Below are 13,671 nucleotides of genomic sequence, written 5' to 3' on the forward strand. Positions count from 1 at the left end.
GATTACGGCACATGAATTTTTAAAAAAATCATGTGCGTGGATGAATAGTTTATTATGAAAAACTCCAATATTTAATTTTATTTCATGGTGACTTTAATAAGTGCTGTATTGTTTACTCAGTGATGAAGACATGCAAAGTTTGGCGAGTCTGATGAGTTTGAAGCAGTCTGACATTGGAAACCTGGATGACTTCAACGACAGTGACGAAGAGGAGGACAAAAGACTGAGTGCAGCAGTGAAAATGGCCACAGCAGTGATCGGTAATACTGACATACACTCACAGTCTTATGCACACATGCTAATGCAACTTGAAGCTGAAACCAGAAGTATGGAAACAAGTTTAGAAACAGGCCTTTCCTGTTCTGAAAGGGTTATTTGCAAGATTTGTTTCCTGGTTTTAGGTGAATTGGCTTGGAGGCAGATAGCTTGGCGGTTCTTTGCTGTTTTTAGAACTGCTGTTGTTGGTTGTGTTGAGTTGATGTAATGTTTGGTCTGGTTTAATGCTGTATTTTAGATTTAAAAGTAGCTTTGGCAATGACAAACAGAATTTCATTCACATTGTAGAGTCATTCTTTTCTCAAATGGTCTCGTTCTTTTTCTTTTTCATTCTGTTGCTCTGTCCTTTTGCTCTGTGCTCAGCTCCTCCTCCTCCTGCTAGGAGAATACATGACAAGGCCTGGAGACCTGCTGTAGACACAGGTCCCTCTGACACAGGTAGCTTACTCTGGCTGCTTTTTCCACTCCTTGATTTCATATTTCATTTCCTTTTCACAAGAATTAGTTTTGGTCTAAGATTCAATTGAACTATTCAATTGAGTATTATGGGGAGTTAAGATTTTTATTTTATACTGCTCAATTTGTATCCTGGCGGTTTTAGTTTGTTAAATGATTCTAAAATTTGAGGCTCTATCTATCTATCTATCTATCTATCTATCTATCTATCTATCTATCTATCTATCTATCTATCTATCTATCTATCTATCTATCTATCTATCTATCTATCTATCTATCTATCTATCTATCTATCTATCTATCTATCTATCTATCTATCTATCTATCTATCTATCTCAATCAAACAATATTGACTGTCGGTCTCTCTAATCTAATCTATCTAATGATTTACTTTACTTATTATTTATGTATTATATTTAGAATATCTTAAAGATACACCATGGGTATGTTTGTATAAATGTTGTGCTTGTACAAGGACCATTTCACCCTTGTAATTTGGGTTATTTTTTACACTTAAGTGCACTCAAGTGTATATTAGTTTTGTTGTGTATATTAAACACAATATTGTCACCACTTCTAAAAACAAAAAAACAAAAATTTAAAGAGATTATGAATATCACACCAATCATTTCAAACATTTCACGTCATCTTTATATTTAATTAGATACTAGAAATAAGTTATGAGGGGAAAAAAGTATTGTCTAACTCGTGTTGCCATCCGACATTTGTGTAGACTGGATTCTTGGATTCAGAAAGTGTGTGAAACACATTCCCATGACCTCGGCATACCAGTGGTCATAAGTTTTGTGAATGCAAAAGTTTATCCAAGATCTGCATCTCTTCCTGGTTTCACTCATTGTCTTCTCTTCTGAATTATTCCATTCTCATTTGAATTCCTCTTTGAGGATTTTTTTTCCTCTGCTACCTCTTAACTCTACTTAAAGGTGCACTATGTAGTATTTTTACAGTAAAATATCCAAAAACCACTAGGCCAGTGTTATATATTTTGTTCAGTTGATTACTTCCAATATCCCAAATGTTTCCAACTATTTGTAAATTGTGAGAAAATTGCGATCTTAACTAAGAATCCGTGACATTTCAGCATAGCGTTTGAAGGAGGCGCCTGTCAATTGCATCGTATCTGCGTTACCCTCGGTTTCCGGTTTTATTAGACAGAAATGCTTTACTCTTAGCAGTGTGAACAAGTGTCACAGCAGATGCCGAGCGAACGCACAGAGTAACGTCATAAAATAATTTTAAACACACTTAAATGTATCGAATATGATAAAGAGCTGCTTTACCTCAGTCTTTTGACCTTCATACTACAGTAACATTAATAACCGCATCCATGAACATGATTTCTGCCAGAGTCCTATCCCGATTCTTTTCCACCGGCTGTGAGGTGAAGACCACATGTCCCAAGATTCTGTGCTCAAATTTGGCTTCATCAAACTACGCCTTTGTTTTGAATAGGCGCCCTCTAGCGGACGGAAAATTGCATAGTGCACCTTTAAATAACTGCACATCCACTCTTAATTCCTGTGTTTTTGTCTGTTCCTCTCCATGATCATCCTCATTTCTCTCAGCTCATTCTGAACCGGATCGGATGAGCTGTTCCTTCATTACACCTAACGTTCCTCTCCAATACCACCCCCTGTCATGCACCGCTCTTGACCCTTCAGCCCCGCCCCTCCGTGCTGCCGGCGGTCTCCTGCAGACACGCCCCTCCCCGTACGCCTTCACTATACCTGCATTCACACGCGCTCATCCACCTGCCCTGCCCAAAATCTTCCATCCGCCCACTGGCTCAGGTACAAACACTCATCCACCCGATCTCCATCCGCTGCATACCTCATAAATCATCCACAAACTAACTCTACTGTGCTATTAATTACTTCCTGTTCCTTTTTGAAAGAAGTCTCTTGTGGTCACAAAGGCTTAATTTGTTTGATCAAAAGCACAGTAAAAACAGTAATATTGTAAAATATTATTACAATTTCAAAAAATGTATTACAATTATTTGTAAAAAATGTAATTTATTCCAATGATTGCAACTCTAAATTTAACATTTTTTCAACTCACAATTTTTTTCTTCAGTGTCACACAATCCTTCAGAAATCATTCTAGAATGCTGCTTTTGTGCTCAAAAAGCATTTTTATTTATTACCAATTTTAGGACTGTTTAAATATAAAGTTCAAAAGAACAGCATTTATTTAAAATATAAATATTTTGTAAAAATTTAAATGGCTTTTTAAAAAAACTTTGTTAATTTATTTATTCAAAAAAAATCTTACTGACCCCAAACTTTTGAACCAAATGTATCTCATTTTGTTCAAAATGTCTCATTTGTAAATTCTCTAAATCTTGCAAATACAAATTTATTTCTCAAAGTTTGACTTTATATCTTACACTTTGACTTTCTTATTTTTAAAGGTCCTTTTCTTCGCGATTCCATCTTTCAAACTTTAGCCCTCTGCTGCTCCTCGTTTAGGGGTTACATTGGTTGTCTTCCCGGTCATAAGTGACCGGACACCTAAAAATTAAACGTCCTCCACCCCAGTAAAACCAATGCAATTTATTTTTCTTCAATAATATTTTTTCTTTTTAATTTTGTATTTTGAGATGATTTGATGATATTTTTTAATATTTATGCAATAATTATTGTCTATTTTTGCCATTTAAAATTATTAAAAAAAAATTTTTTTTTACATTTTAAAAATTTTTTTTTTTAATTGCAGTATTTTAGGTTAAAATAGAGACTAGGCCTTCAAAAAAATAATAAAAAAATTCTCTTTTGGAATTATTTAAGAAATTATGCAACCATGGGTGTAATCCACTAGAGGTCTCTATGGAGGGGCTTGTGAATTCCCAAGTTCACTTTTCAACACATTTAATAATTTTTTTTAGCTGGATTTGAATAAATATATAAAAATAATCAAATACTATTTTTATATTATTACTTTTTTTTAGAAATGGTGATTTTTTTTTCTGTGAATTTGTGTTTTGCAGATTTCCCATTCATTTCCTATTGCAAGTGGGAGTATTTTTTTTACAACCACTTAGCATGCTAGAATCATGCCCTCAATTTTTTTGTGTGTTTACATACCTAATGTTAGAAAAGTCAGCAATTCAAAATAATAATTATAATAATTATTAATAATTCAAAATGTGGTTCATAGGTTCAGTTTTTCATGGGTGTGTGTGTGTATAAGTGTGCGTGTGTGTGTGTGTGTATGTGAGTGGATGTGTCAATATCACACTCCTGATGTTTTAGAGTGTCATCCCTATACTGCTGTGTACTTTTTTTCAGCATTGTGGCCGATTTGTAGATTGTACACACAAATATCCTGCAAATATTTGTGTTTTTGCAGATTTCCCATTCATTTCCTATGGGGGTCATTTTTGACCGAAGAGCACAAGTGGAAGTAATTTTTTTATGACCACTTAGCATGCCCGAATAATGCCCTAATTTTTTTGTGTGTGTTTACATCCCTAATGCTAGAAAAGTAACCAAGTTTTATAATTTTCAGATGAAGCTGTGATTTTTAAAAATTCTAAATGTGGTTCATAGATTAAATTTTTCATAGGTGTGTGTGTGTATAAGTGTGCGTGTGTGTCCGTGTGAGTGGATGTGTCAGTATCACACTCTTGATGTTTTAGAGTGTCACCCCTTTACTGCTGTGTACTTTTTTTCAGCATTGTGGCCGATTTGTAGATTGTACACACAAATATTTAGAGAATTTTTGTATTTTTGCCGATTTCCCATTAATTTCCTATGGTCGGTCATTTATGACCGAAGACAATGAACGTTACTTTTTTTTTAATGACCAATTAGCATGCTCGAATCATGACCCCAATTTTTTTGTGTGTTTACATACCTAATGCTAAAAAAGTCACCAAGTTTCATATCATTCTGATGAAGCTAGGATTTTTAAAATTTTAAAACAGAAAATTTTTCGGTCAGAAATGACCGAAAAGCACCAGAGGTGTGTTAGTTAGTGTGAAATGTTGCTGTTAGAGCATAAATAATACCTGCAAAATTATAAAGCTCAAAGTTCAATGCCAAGCGAGATATTTTATTTAACAGAAGTTCCCTTTCAAAGCCTACAGGGAACGGCCGGTTTGGACTACACCCCAGCACTTCCTGCTGTAATGACGTCACTAGAACCGTTTGTTGACTAACCCTCCGCCCACAAGAACACGCAAAATAGGGGGCGTGGTCTCGTTGCTCTCCCACGTGGAGAAGAGCGCGCATTCAGCGCTTGCATCTCCCCGTTATGGTAAGAGGCGGGACCTTTCCGGACAAAGTGCGCTAAGCTGCTGTCCAATCACAACACGGGAAGCGCTGGCCCAATCAGAACTCGTTACATGTTTCTGAAAGAGGGACTTTATAGAACAAGGAAATCATCAGGCCGTTTTTAGGACAGAGGAAACAGCGCTGTACAGATAAGTCAATTGTGTGAAAAATACTGTGTTTTTTTACACGCGAAACATGAACTCATGTTATATTGCACACTGTAAACATAATCAAAGCTTCGAAAACACGCGAAGAATGGGACCTTTAACTTATTTATGCTCAATATCTAAATGAAATTCCTGCATGAGTAACTGCATACAATTTTAAATGAAGCAAGAAATGTATTAGAAATTACTGTGATTTATTCTGTAGAGGTATCATGTGTGGAACATTTATAGAATTACTTCTTTTTTTAACATATTTGACTTCAAGGTTCATTAAAAGGAGTCTTAATTGACTTTTGGAAAGCTGCCCCATAAAAAACAGCAGTCATTTTACGGCAGCTGTTCAATGAAGCAACATCCTGATCCCCATAGCAACTGCTGAAGCACTCTGTGAATTTGTTCATCAAACTAGATATATATTCAGCTCTTGACTTTTACCATTCTCTCTCTGTCACAACTTGATCTAATGAACCTCATTTACCTCAATCTAATGAGTGTGTTTGCCTTCATTAAAACACACACATCAACAGATTTACAAAAGCTGTAGCTTTACTCTCTTTTTTAATTCCAAGCTCCTCCCTCTACCTCTCCATCATACTGTCATTTCTCCTTCTTTCTATAAGTTGCTGTATGTGTGACTCAAAGGCCGTCTGGAGGTGTTGCTAGCTCTGAGTTACCGGAGAGCAGTCGCTCTGCTGAGGGCGGTGCCGTCCCTCTCCCGCGGCCTCTCTCTTTTCTTCCCGGGATTAGCATGCCTTTCTCCTGTTCCTCTTCTTCTTCTGCTCAATCCTCCTCATCCCTTCAGCAGACCCCTCTACCTGATGTAACCCACACAGGTAATGAGTGTTACTCGCATGTCAGAATAGATGGTGGCTGTAGCTTGTAAATAATTGTTTCGTGGCAACGAAGGCACTATATGTGTGATTTTTGGGTTAAACTATCCCAAAACTACTAGTACGATGTTATATAATTTGTTGGCTTATGTTCTTGCATTATCCCAAATGTTTTCCAACAATATTTAAATACTAAGAAATCAGCCATTTTAACCAGTGTAACGGCCCGTGTCACTCCGCCGCTTGCTAATGACGTCATATCCGTGTTAAATCCGTGAAATCCGTAGAAGCCATAAAAACACAAAAAATGCTTCATAATGTTATGTGTTTAATTAGACATTTGAGCAACGCTTTGGATACCTTTATCGTCAGAAAACTGGCCTAATTATATCACTCAACCTGGTTAGTCTTATTGTTTGAATCTTGTTTTCTTGATTTAGCGCGAGTAACATATTCGTATCTTGCCTCAGGGACAACACTATTCTGTCAATAACATAATCAGAGAGAGCTTTATTTGTATTTACAGTAATACAGCATTTTCTCTGCAAGCAATATTTTTAACTATGAGTTGTAATTCAGCATTTGTGGCTGTTTCATTAGAATGAGAAAATAATGTTTAATTAAGTGATCAAACACAACTGTAACACATTTCAAGTTCAGGAAAGAAGGAGGTGGACATTTAAATGTAACTTTAATCGTAAAATAAACATAAACAGGAAAAAGAAAGGAGCAGCAGCCCGTTAAAAAACTTTATCATTAGCGCATCCCACACGATATCTGTGTCCCGTCGGATTTCTTTCCATCCATGCTTTCCAACTCCCATGATTCCACACTCATTCATCATCAAATACGCCTTTATTGAATAAGCGATCTCTAGCTGCAGAACTTGATTACCCTACTTAACTGTGTAAATGTTGCTTAATTGCACTTGGTCTTTATTTCGTAACTTTATCTGTACTGTTTCAGCGTCGCCTTTCTTCCATTCGATCTTGTTTTCTTCATTCTCCCTTTCTGTCTCATTGTTTTCTCCCCAATTTAGCCACTCAGTCTGCTGTTCGTAGCAAGACCTCGAGACCTCACAGCTTCCCCTCTTCATGCTCCTCCCCTTACGTTATTGACCCCTCCTCCTTTGAATCTGGCTCCTCCCCTCCCAGTTCAATGACTGTACCTGCACCACGACCCTCAAAAATCTATCGTGCCTCATTGGCTGAGCCAGGCTCCGCCCTCACAAAGCCCACGAGCATGCCGTCTGCCACTGAGACAGGTACATGGGGCAGATATTCATATTTAACACTTTTTAAAATTAGATGGCATTTGATTTTAAAGTTTGTTTTGAACCACACTTTTCATATTCAGTACCTAGCATTTGATTTAAAAATAAGCATATTTGCTGCTAAAGGGATATAATTCACCCAAAAATTAAAATTAGCCCATGATTTATTCACCCTCAAGCCATCCTAGACATTCTTCTTTCAGACAAATACAGTCAGAGTTATATTAAAATTATAATAAGCTTTATAATGGCAGTAAATGGCAGCCCAAAATGTGAAACCCAAAAAGGGCATCCATCCATTTTAAAAGTACTCCACACGGCTCTGGGGTTTAACAAAGGCTTTTTGAAGCGAATCAATGGGTAAATATTCTTATTTAACACATTATAAAAAGTAAAATATCTAGCTTCCGGTGGACAGCCTTTATTGGGGTTAAAATTTTGGGCTCCCACTATAAAGCTTAGATTAGCCAGAACATGTTTTTAATATAACTCTGATTATATTGATCTGAAAGAAGAATGTCATATACACCTAGGATGGCTCAAGGGTGAGTACATTATGGGCTAATTTTTATTTTTGGATGAACGATCCCTTTAAGACCCCTTGTAAATCAAAATGAGAGATTCATAGTTTTAAGATCATGTGAGTGATAGCTGTGAAGCCATTTTTGTTGCTGTATACTCCGTATACTTTTCATTTTAATTTCATAAATATAAAGTTCAACAGAATGGCATTTATTTGAAATAGAAATCTTAATGTATTTTAATGTCACTTTTGATCGCCAGACCTTTTTTATTGCAATTGTGAGTTTATTTTTCACAATTCTGACTTTATAACTATAATTCTGACTTTTGTCATAATTGTGAGATATAAATTCACAATTCTGACTGTATAACTTTATAACTGCAAGTTACTGTCTTGCAATTCTGACTTTTATTTTTATATATTTAGTTTATTTTATTTGCTTAAATTTAAATCCTCAGATTTAGTGTATGTTCAGCGTTGCACAGCTTGATTCCACCACAGAATAAAAATAAAAAGGTAATTGTGACTTTTTGTCTCATTCTGACTTATTTTATCAGAATTGTGAGATATAGAATCGTAATTGCGAGTTATAACAATTGCGTGATATAAAGTCACAATTATGACTTCATAACTTTATAACTGTAAGTCTGTCTTGCAACTTGCAATTGTGAGATAAAGTCTCAATTATAAAAAATAAAAAAAAGAATTCCATGATGGAAACAACCTTTAATATTTAATATTTATATATGTAATTTTGCTGATTAAAAAACAAAATCTTTCTGTCCCCAAACTTTTGAACAGGTGTGTGTGTGTGTGTGTGTGTGTGTGTGTGTGTGTGTGTGTGTGTGTGTGTGTGTGTGTGTGTGTGTGTGTGTAGGTGTGTGTGTGTGTGTGTGTGTGTGTGTGTGTGTGTGTGTGTGTGTGTGTGTGTGTGTGTGTGTGTGTGTGTGTGTGTGTGTGTGTGTGTGTGTGTGTGTGTGTGTGTTGTCTATATCTTATTGAAATATAGACCAAACGTGTTAGTGACTTTCCAGAATATGAGCAATTATTATAAATGCCACCTGTTTTCCACAAAAGCAAGTAGACAATTGTGACAAACTAAAAGCTACTAGATATTTATATTTACACTTTGATTAAGTGTTAGTCCTAAACCACTTGCAAATTTCCTTCTCTCTACTTTTACATAATATTTTCAACTATTATGTTAACATTTGCAATTCGGGGCTAACCGTACCTTTCCTTTTCTTCCCCCTTGTATCCCTATCTGTTCACACATGCCCTCTGTCATTGATGATCAACCTTTGTTATTTACCATGATCAACACCAGCATCTTGGCAAAAAGAGTGGAGGTCTCCCAAGCTGCACCCTGCTCTGTGTCCTGCTCCCTTCCCCTCTGCAGATATTATTAACCAGCAGCGTCATCCAGCCTCAATTCATTCCTCTCTGCCTGCTCCCCTCCCCGCATTATCTTCATCCCATGTGCTTCCTCAACCAATGGATGTTTCTACTATTACTCCCAATCCTGGTCCTAGTGTAGCTCCTTCCTCTGAGATGCTCAGCTCTGAGTCTGTCTCTGCTTCTTGCTCTCAAACCCTGTCAGCCGCCGTCCTCGCTCCTCCTCCAGCATCATTGGTTTCTCTCTCTATTGCTCCTGCTCCTTCATCTGGTTCTCCATCCACACCGTATCCCTGTGTTTCTCCTCATCTGGCTGTTTCTGATGCTCCTCTATGCTCGTCTCCTGAAGTTATGCCCGTGGTCTCAGCATCTGTTGTCTCGGAGCCAGGTAGAGAACAAACGACTGTTTTTAACTCGTTTGCATGTGTTAAACTAATGAAATGATTCGTTTTCATCTGTTGAGTTTAAGATGGAAAAAAAAAAATCTGCATTGTGAGAGGGTTTCGGATGCCCTTTCAATGGAGCATGAATATTGTGAAAGCTCTAATCCTCGCTGTCTTGAGTTATAGTACAGCGAGAGAGTCATAGTACATATTTTTAAAGAAATCATTTTCAAATTAAAATTGTCATCATTTACTCACCCTTATGATATTCCAAAGCGGTTGTCTTTGGAAATAGATGGCAGTAAAATTATGACAAATGCGTTTAAAACTAAAAAATGTTGAATCACACAAATAAAAAAAAGGCATTGCATTAAAGCTACACTGTGTACTTTTTTAGTTTATTCTTAGCTAAAAACACTTAGTTCTTTCAAAAATATATGTGCTCATTAATGTTTATTTACTTCTTTCAAGTAATAAAGTATTCTCGTAAGTTTATAATATACCATTGAAAATCCATACGGGTGAGGGGTTCGAATGCTGGTCGCCATGTTGCTCCTCCATCTTGAAAGTACATTAGCCAAAGAGGGACATACCGGTAAATTCAAGCTTCGCCTTTCGCGTTTTAACACTCGATGGCACTCATGGATGAGGTCGAACTGGAAGCCATGTTAATGTTGGACTAAATCGGCCACCGTAGGAGTTAAAATGAAATTGGAATTGAGAGGAACAGAAACTAATATTCACTGGATTGTCATATACCTTTACACCGCTAGATGGGGGAAAATATCACACAGTGTAGCTTTAACAGTGCTTGGATTTTGAATGTTAATTTATTATTGTTAAGTTACTATTAGATATATTTTTATTATAGTTATTATAATGCATTGTTTTGCATTTGACAGTTAAAGTATTAGTAATTTATTTTTGTCATTTTAATTATTATACTTTTTAAAAAATGTATATGTGGTTTGTATGAATTTTTATTTTTAACTATTTTATTACATTAAAAACCAAATGGAAATGAGAAATGTTTCTTTGGCAAATAGCTGAAATAAAACAAGTTTAAAGGTGCAGTGTTTAATATTTATGAAGATCTATTGACAGAATTGCTATATAATATACATAACTATGTTTTCATTGGTATATAAAGACCTTCCATAATGAACCGTTATGTTTTTATTACCTTAGAATGAGTCATTTCTATCTACACACACCGTGGGTCCCCTTACGGTGAAATCGCCATTTTGCGCTGTCATGTTTCTACAGTAGCCCTAAAAGGACAAACTGCTCTACAGAGCGCTAGCTACTCTCTGCTGTCTCAGAAAAAATATCTTTGTCTTGTGTCGGCCACCGTAGCTTCTCTCTGTGCTTCGAAAGGGAGGGGTGAGCGGTGGGCGATTGCAATTCGCTACCTCACCACTAGATGCCGCTAAAATGTACACATTGCACCTTCAAGTTTTTTAAATATTTAACATTTATTTTTTCAAGCAACACAATTTTTTTTTAAATAATTGTTTTAGTTTAATGGATTTAATGAGTTTAACTATAACAACCCTCATTTTAATTATATATTATTATATAATTTTATACATAATTTGTCATTATTTTACTTTCATATAAGCCTGAATAAAAGTAAAGTTTTTGAGGGAAAACCCAAACCCTTTAATTTGTTTTCTCTCTGCACTCATCTCCTCCTCCTCCATTCTTCCTTTGTAATCATTCTCTCCTTTTTCTATCATCTTCCTTTTCTCATTTGGTCATTGCCAACCTCAGAGCCTCTCCCAGAGGTCCAGACGTCCGAATGGAGACATCAGGTTGTGCCCACAGTGGTTAGACCAAATGTGCGCAGGCCAATAGCCCCTTCTCCTGTAGATGCCCCTACCTCTCCTTTCTCTTCCTCACCTTTCATTCTTCCTTCACCCTTTTCCATGATCCCTGACCCCCACATTTACTCCCAACCCTCCGCTGTAGCCCCTGTTATTGCCTCCATTTCAGTCCCTTCCTCTGACTCCCTCACAGGTACATATGTTGGTCTGAACCTTTCTCTGTGCTTCATTCTCATTCTCTGTGTGTGTTTGTACTGTCGTTGTGTGTTGTACATTGATCAACAGATTAAAACATGGCTTGAGCCAGTGAGATCTGTTTTAGATTACACTCCAACATTGCTTGCATAACAGCACAGTGTCAGAAGGCCAAACATTCCTTTCTTCCCAGTGGATTGCATACATCCATTATAACTATAAAACTGTTTTTGATACTAGCAGCATTCAGTTAAACCATAGTTATTGTAAGTTTTATTCTAGTGTTTTGAATTGTTAATTTTTCTATAAACATACACAAGTTTCAATAGTACAATCTTCTGTTAAAAAAGAGAAATGAAACCGGGTTATTAATATCAATCAGATAACTGGTATGCAATAAGTGTTAGTAAATTACAAGATGTTATGCCCCCTGGAGGACATATGATTTAAGAAAAAATACTCAAGTAACACTCTACTGTTCAAACGTTTGGGGTTGGTAAGATTTTAAAATTCTTATTTGATCAAAAATACAGCACCACGGTAATATTGTGAAATATTACACAATTTAAAACAACCATTTTCTATTTATTTATTTTTTGCATGGTGTAATGTTAAAGATACATGTTCAGCACTCCAGTCTTCAGTGTCACATGATCCTTCAGAAATCATTTTAATATGATGATTTGATGCTCAAGATTTCATGCACATTTATTATTAATGTTGAAAACATTTTTGCTGCTTAATATTTTTCTGGAAACTCTAATACATTTTTAAGGATTGTTTGATGAATAGAAAGATCAAAAGATCAGAATTGATTTGAAATAGAAGTGTTTTGCATTCTTGCCGAATAAAAGTATTGTCTTTTATGTTTTAAGTCCCCAAACATTTGAACAGTAGTGTGTGATGTGAGACTGATGATTGTTCACATGCTAGATTGATACATTAGGTACATGTAACTAACTTGTATAATTTAGATACATTCTGCTTGTAAGATCAATACATAATATTGCAAGCAGGTCTGTACCTTAACTAACACGTACAAGGCTTGAGCTTTCTCTCAATTCTAGAGTGTGTGCTGTGTTAACTTTAGCAGAGGGAAAACATAATGCTTGTTGAATGATTCCTCATCTTTTGTGCTTAATATTTTGTAAAAGATGTAACGAATTATACTTGATGTATTATATATATATATATATTATATTTCAGAGACACACAGGCAGTTAAGTGTATTAGCTGAAGAGGAATATCCCAATACTGTGTGCACTGGTGAGTATACACTACAGCTACTCTTATAGCTAACCTTTATTGTTTAAATTTGAGTATCTTCCTTCACATAATTAGTAATTATTTTCTGATCTCTGTGAATATCTCTTCAGCTGATGAGGATGCAAATGCAAAACCTTCAGATGTTCCTCATAACCATGAGCCTCACCCTCGCAGAGCCGGCGTCATCAGTATAGCCAACCAAAGACCAAACATCTCTATGGACAAGCAGCGGCCTGTTTTTGGACTTGAGGTTGTACGGCCTGCAAGAGGGTGAGTAATATGCAGAAAATTGGTTGATAGCAAGTGCAGTGATGGAGTGAAGTTGTTGGCTAACACCAGCCTGGAATACTTTAGTTTTGCATTGACTACAATAGGTGACTTTTTTTGTGAACACAAAACCTCTTGGCTCTTTTTTCTTTTTTGGTTATCTTGGATGCAACAAGAACAACCTAATATATTAATCTTTTTTTCTTAATTGTATTATTATATATATTTTATTTTTATTATTTAATTTTTTTCTTAATTATTATTGTATTGTATTGCATTTCATATCATTTCATTCTTTATTTTATTTTATATATATATATATTTTTTTTTATTGTATTGCATTTCAATCTTTTATTTAATTAAATGTTTTATTTTATTGTATTGTATTTAATTTCTTAATATGTATTTATTTTTATTTATTTTAATTATTAGTTATTATTAATAATTTTATTATTAGTTCTAATAATAATTATTTATTTATTTTCACATCCTGAATGTGTTTTGCTGTATTGCATA

At 35.5% G+C, this 13,671-nt stretch overlaps 1 protein-coding gene across 14 annotated transcripts in view; it reads left to right on the forward strand.

Annotated features, from left to right (window-relative positions):
* ehbp1l1a (EH domain binding protein 1-like 1a) overlaps positions 1 to 13,671 on the forward strand; it is a 50,073-nt gene that overhangs the window by 15,242 nt on the left and 21,160 nt on the right. For 5 of the 14 annotated variants that reach the window (XM_067445271.1, XM_067445284.1, XM_067445285.1 and 2 more), the window contains exons 6-13: positions 121 to 260; positions 640 to 714; positions 2,319 to 2,543; positions 5,818 to 6,030; positions 7,067 to 7,291; positions 9,151 to 9,606; positions 12,829 to 12,888; positions 12,999 to 13,158. In XM_067445271.1, the coding sequence (XP_067301372.1) occupies positions 121 to 260; positions 640 to 714; positions 2,319 to 2,543; positions 5,818 to 6,030; positions 7,067 to 7,291; positions 9,151 to 9,606; positions 12,829 to 12,888; positions 12,999 to 13,158 (1,554 nt within the window). Of the gene's footprint in view, positions 1 to 120; positions 261 to 639; positions 715 to 2,318; positions 2,544 to 5,817; positions 6,031 to 7,066; positions 7,292 to 9,150; positions 9,607 to 11,448; positions 11,621 to 12,828; positions 12,889 to 12,998; positions 13,159 to 13,671 lie in introns of those variants that run through there. The other 9 variants (XM_067445275.1, XM_067445274.1, XM_067445272.1 and 6 more) reach the window with 9 other exon arrangements.

Source organism: Pseudorasbora parva, chromosome 1, assembly GCF_024679245.1.
Source record: "Pseudorasbora parva isolate DD20220531a chromosome 1, ASM2467924v1, whole genome shotgun sequence".
In the NCBI taxonomy this organism is placed as follows: domain Eukaryota; kingdom Metazoa; phylum Chordata; class Actinopteri; order Cypriniformes; family Gobionidae; genus Pseudorasbora; species Pseudorasbora parva.